Source organism: Mustela erminea, chromosome 5, assembly GCF_009829155.1.
Source record: "Mustela erminea isolate mMusErm1 chromosome 5, mMusErm1.Pri, whole genome shotgun sequence".
NCBI lineage: Eukaryota > Metazoa > Chordata > Mammalia > Carnivora > Mustelidae > Mustela > Mustela erminea.
In genome coordinates this window covers 126362089-126368088 of record NC_045618.1, presented here as the reverse complement: position 1 = coordinate 126368088, position 6000 = coordinate 126362089, and the positions used below count along the sequence as shown (strand labels likewise).

The 6000-nt window shown below is 39.5% G+C and overlaps 1 protein-coding gene across 1 annotated transcript in view; it reads right to left on the bottom strand.

Moving 5' to 3' along the window:
• Positions 1-1266: 1266 nt before the first annotated feature.
• The window catches only part of SEL1L (SEL1L adaptor subunit of ERAD E3 ubiquitin ligase), a 54656-nt gene continuing 49922 nt past the window's right edge, over positions 1267-6000 (bottom strand). Inside the window, exon 21 of the mRNA XM_032344778.1 lies at positions 1267-5491. Coding sequence (XP_032200669.1) covers positions 5282-5491 — 210 coding nt within the window. The 3' untranslated portion in view covers positions 1267-5281. The remainder of the gene's footprint in view (positions 5492-6000) is intronic.

Sequence of the window (6000 nt, the reverse complement as noted above, 5' to 3'; positions counted from 1 at the left end):
AAAAAAAGGTTTTTGTTTCAAATTGTTAAATTGTTTTAAATTGTTAAATTTGTTTCTAGTACAGAATTACTTCCAATTATTTCCTTGCATGTATTCACATATATGAATGCTACATAGTATTACTGTGTATTCCATAGTATTAGCAATGTCCGGGTTAGTATAACTAATCAAAATTATTATCATAAAGAAGTTATAGGAGAGAGGCTGTTTCTCAACCGGTTGCAGACCGAGGACTCCTTTTAATGACTTCTCCGAAAGAGGGTAAGTGATAAATGGGCATCATATCAACCCCAAGCTGAATGGTCAAACAGTTGCAGCTCTGATGTCCAATTTCCCCACATTAATTACAACCAAGGTCAGTCAAGGTCAAGTGGGGTGGCTGATTGTACTCCCAGAAGCAAAATTTGAGATCCAGTTTCTCACTTGCCTCAATTTGCATCATCCAGACATTTTATCCAAGGATCTGATGCTTCAAAGCTGGAACATTTTAGCTCAATTTACTTTTTGAGTTGGATGCTAGGAAGTTGGGCCAGATTTGTAGCCCATTTCTAACATGCATTTTGTGCGCCAAACTCACTCTTGGTTTAATGTTGTTTTTCACTTCCCCTTTACCTAGGTCGTCTTACTTAACCCATGTAAACTTTATCATTGTGTGTGGCTCTTTAAGCCCTCTCTTAAGAACTTTTTGGGATGAGGCAATGAATAAAGCACACTTTAGATACATTTCACTATATATCACAGGCTAATTCAAGTCAAAGACCTCAGAGATTTAAGAAGTGGTAATAGAGGGACATCTGATTGGCTTTGCCAGTAGAGCATGACTCTTGATCGCAGGGTCATGAGTTTGAGACCCATGTGCGTGTCGAGATTACTTAAAAAGTGGCAATACAGTCAAACAGGTAAGAGAATTAAGAGGTACAAACTTCCAGTGATAAAATAAGTAAGTCACGAGGATATAATGTACAGCATAGGGAATATAGCCAATAACTTTGTATAATGACATATGGTAACTAGACATTGTGGGGATTTTATAATGTTGAAAAGAAGTAGCATTTTTTAGCAAATTCATGTTGTCCCCAGGGCAAAATTCAACTTACAAAAATCAATTTGGAGAGTGAAAAGTAAATGAAAGATGGATTCAATCTGCCCCAAATGAATGTTCCCAGAAGCTTCTAAAATTTCGGAAAGGTTCATCAAAAATGGAGTCACTCGGATTTAAAAAAAGAGTCTGACTGGAAGGGTGCTTGGTCATGGCACATTATGGCATACAGGATAACCAGAGGTGGATTCTTTATTTCACAAGTTTCAAGATACAGTACAAAACGAATCTGTACATCTCTCTATTAACAGGATTTGTTTACACAATTATATTACACTTCACCAGCCTTTATACCGTATTTAATTAAATACAAAAAAAATTTACAAAAAAGTCTACCATGGTGTTCCTTCCAATGCCAGCTTATGGTCTTTTTAAACTTCTCCTAAATATTGATAGTGGTTATACCTTGATCATATCGACATTATGATTTCTTTTTTTTAATCAGAGACTAGTGTCACCTTGTTGTCATTCCAGACAGGAAAAACCGTGCATGTGAGATGACTTCCTGCACATGGCCAGGATATCCTTCTCATGCACACAGAATTGGGACTTTTGCTTTTGCAAACAGTCATTTGAAAACACAAATCATTTTTACTTGGGATATTTTAGATCTTCTTGAAATACCAAGCGAAAGGAGAATTTTAGCTTCAAGGACTACTACACATTCAAAAATCAGGTAGTGGCTCAGACAATACGGTGTTCAGAAACTTTCTATCTTCTTTTATACTGGAGAGCAATGACTGAGGAAAAAGATTTTCATGAAAACAGAAGTTTCTTTTGCTTTATTTCTTGCATTCTTCTAGTCATAATATTGTGCAATACATATTAAATTCACTTCCAGAACAAATACTAGCTGTCATCGGGGCAAAAGTAGCCTGCATTGCTTTTCTTGGCAGGTAAAGGGGCTGTTTATCTGACGCTGTTTGTTTTGAAATGTGCATGTGAAACATTAGTCCAAACCTCTGTATAGGAAGTGTTCTGTGATGGAGCTAGACGCTAATACACATGCTCCACACACGAAGGGTTGTGGTCTCCATTCACAGGCTTGCATGCATACATCCAAAATGCTGGTTTGAAGAACAAATAGAAGGAGCAAAGAAAGGAGGGGAAAATGAAACAAACAAACAAAAATCCTATGCAAAATACTTAAGTTTCTTGGAGGCAACAGCAGCTCTTTAATTAAATAAAGCATCAGATCATGGTCAGATCAGGGTAGAAGTTTCTACAGCTTCCCAATGGTATGGAGCTAGAACAGCTTAGCAGTAAAACTTTCACAAATTAACCTTATATGCACAAGGGTAACAAAACCTCAAGTGTATTAAGGTAAATGATTCCAAAGTTAATCTCATTCACGTGCTAAAATAATGAATATTGGGGAAAAAAGGCATTTACTTTTTCTGTCCCACTGAATATTAACCAAAAATAAGATAAGCCTTACTCTGAAAACAGAAACAAAAATTCAACTACAGAAAGAAAAACAAAAAACCCAAACACCAATGCTACCCTTGTAACATAAAACAGAAGCAAATGGATGGTCTCAAGTCTCTGAAACAGTTGACTAACCACAAACCAAACGCAGAGGAGAATATAAGCTAAGTACTACTGTAGTCACCTTCAAAGGCAGGAAGACAGGCTAAATGGGTCAGGAGACAGGCCGCCACAGAGAAATGAAACTGCACTCAATCTGCTAACTCTAAATTCTAACATTAAAACTCCTGAATCCTGGAGTTAGTTTAATGTCACTGACATTAACTAGCTTTAGTTACTGTCATTTTATTCAAATGGATGCCATTTGATTAGGTAAGTATTGAGCATTATTTTAGGAGAAACACCAAACCCAGTTCCTACTTGCCTAGGTATTATGTCCCACGAACAGAGAAGAAAAAGGGAGCAAAGTATTTTGAGACAGTTGTAAGGACTGGAGTCATAAAGCCACAGAATGAAGTTATTCTGAACATACTGTTCAAATTTCCCGGAGCAAATGACCCAGGGGGCAAGGAAACAAGCCAGGAAGAGGCTAGGTAGAGTATAAAAAGGACAGGGCAGGTAGTGGTCAACTAGCAGGAGGTTTGTTATTGCATGAAGAACATGACCGTGCCTTCCATTAGGTAGCGCGCGCTGCTTTCGGAAATGTCTCTTCAAAGCACGAGGAGAGAGGTAAAGCTAGAGATAAAAAATGTGGCTAAAGAAATCAGGTGGATGGACGGTGGAGGGGGAGAAAGGGAAGCTCGGTCATCTCGGAGGCTTTGCAAACATTTAAATACATTAAAACAGTTCCTTTGAAATGAAACGTGGCTGCTCCCGTGAACTCTACTCATCTTTGAAGGGTGGGAAGAGGCAGTGGTGAAGACACCAACACACTGCACCAACTGCCCTCAATCTCTCTCAGCCTAAGAGGTCAAACCTGTCTTACTATTTAAAGAGCTGCCCAGAGCAACAGGACCCTCTGGAGGGTCAAACCTCCTACCTCTCGGATATGCTCCTAGACACATGGTTCTGTGGCCACCTCCTCAAATTTGGAAGCAATTATGTGGGAGTCAAGTTTGCTTACCAGGTTTCTCATAATACTCTAAACACACACAAAGAGCGTATGACTTCACATTGAAAGCCTTCATGTTCATTACAGACTCATTAAATATAGTTCCAAGTACAACCCCAACTTCAAAAACCAAAGTCTTACAACTCTACAGGTAAACTCTTCAAGTTTTCTGGCAGATGAGGGATTATGGAAAAAAAGAGTAGAAAGGTTACTATAAACAGACTGAGGTCAGGAGGCAGAGAAAGCCTGCTCAGGTACTAATGTAGTCTCAGACTAGACATAGGCTGGTGAATACCACCATCTGACAATAAAAAGAAATACAAATTCGGTGTAAGTTTAAATTTCTTCATTTGGAGGATATGTGAGGTCCTCGATTTTCGTTGTTGTTGCTGTGCTCCACACTATTTGACCAGGCAATTTTCAAGTGTCATAGCCTTGATTTTCCTACAGTTACCGGTGGGAGGGTGGTGCATAGGATAGCTAAGGAAGTGGCTGACTTTCTACTAAAATAGAAAACTGCAGAAGTAAAAATCGACCTGAACAGTATAAACAGGCTTTGGCTTTCCTCAACCACTGAGGTTAATGCATCTTAGATTCTCTGAGTTTCAGTTTTATAATGGTAGTCACTGTAGGCCACATCCTGGCAATCGTGTTTCAAATCTAGAGAATTCAGGAGGGTGAGATCTGTTCTTTTGCAGTAAGAAATGCAAAGGAAAATGGAACAAATGCTTCATCTTTCGGGCAAGTGTGTCTATCTTCTTGGTACCCCACCCAGAGTACTTTCATATGGTTTTCTAATTTCTCCCACTTAGTCCATCCTCTGGCTTCTGGATCAAGGCTCTATATACTCAAAACAAACAAGCAAATTACACTGAGTAAGTGGGGGCAAGTTCACATGTTAGCTTAAGGAGTCAGTTCACAATGTTTTATATATTCCATTTCAGAGAAGTGAAGTTCACATAAAACTCTTTAACATGCCTTTCAGTCTCTGAAGGAGAGCAGTATGGTAGAAAGTATGACAATCACCAATAATAAGAAACCTCCCCAGCCTTCCCTTTTAAAATAACCAATATGTTGAGTATGTATATTTGCATGTGGATTGGTAAAAGTTTCTCAGTTATTGCAGTTCTGAAACGATCTGAAGACTTTTTTTTTGTTTTTGTTTTTGTTTTTTTACTTAAAAGGCCAAGTTCTGTTTTCAGACTTTCAAACATGTTAAAGTTAAACTTGCGACTAACTGGTTTGTCCTTTTTACAGTGATCAGTTTTTAGTGTTGATGCATAAGACCTTAGAGGTGGTTGACAGAAGAACTTATGCACATTGAGAGAATGACCGAAAGGACCCAAGAAAGACAGCTGGGTACAGAAGACATTGAGTGTCTCATATGTTTCCAGAAAAAAATGGGGGGCCCACTGAGAGCTGTTATTCCGAACGGCACTGAAACAAACATTCAACTCAGTTTAGGTGAGAGTTACTTATCCCTGAAAATAAAGGCATCAGATTCTAAGCAGCTTTAGGAATTCAATGCTTCCTTGTGCCTCTTCCAGGAGGTGACCGCTGATCCGAAGTCCGGTATCAAATGCAAGTGTTCTTGGTAAACAACTTCCTTGGTTGTCACTGCTCATGGCTGGACATGGCGGCTGTTACTGAGGCGGCTGCTGCTCTGGCGGCCCCTCCTGCTGTGCTGGCACCGGCCGGGGCCCCGGGGGCCTGGGCAGAGGCATGTCTTGGTGCTGCCTCTGCCTGTACGCTATAACTGTTCCCAAGAGCAACGCGATGATGGTCATGAGGTAAAGGTCCCACTCAGGTCCCAAAAGCTGGTCCATGTCAAGCTGGGTGAACATATCTCGAATCTTAATGAGAATAATATAAAAATCATTATGATCACTAAAATGGCAGAGAAGGAACTAGGAAAAAAGTTACAACACAAATTAGAGATGAATACAGAACTTATTAAAATCATTGGTTTTAGGAACACTTTGCAATGCAGTTTAAAAAAAATGGCTTTAAAAGTCTTCAACTGAAACAAAAAATAATGCTGTCTCAGGAACGGAGTTATTATTTTTTAATAGTAGGTAATACAAGTGTCTAACAGGGTTCCTTTCCATCAGTAATCCAACCCATTCGTTTCCTACCATTTTTCACGGAAAATATTTGCAAGGAATACTGGGGATAGGGAGAGCCAAGGGGGGAATGATCAGTATCCCGACACGCCCGTCACCCAGCTGAGCACCCTGTTCTCCTGACAGCAGGAGACGTCACATCTTCTCTCATGTAACTGACCATGGTAGGAATCCCAGTGTTCAACAGCTGAATGACTAGTACTTTTTAGAGAGGATTTAACTAAGTCTTTAACACCTGA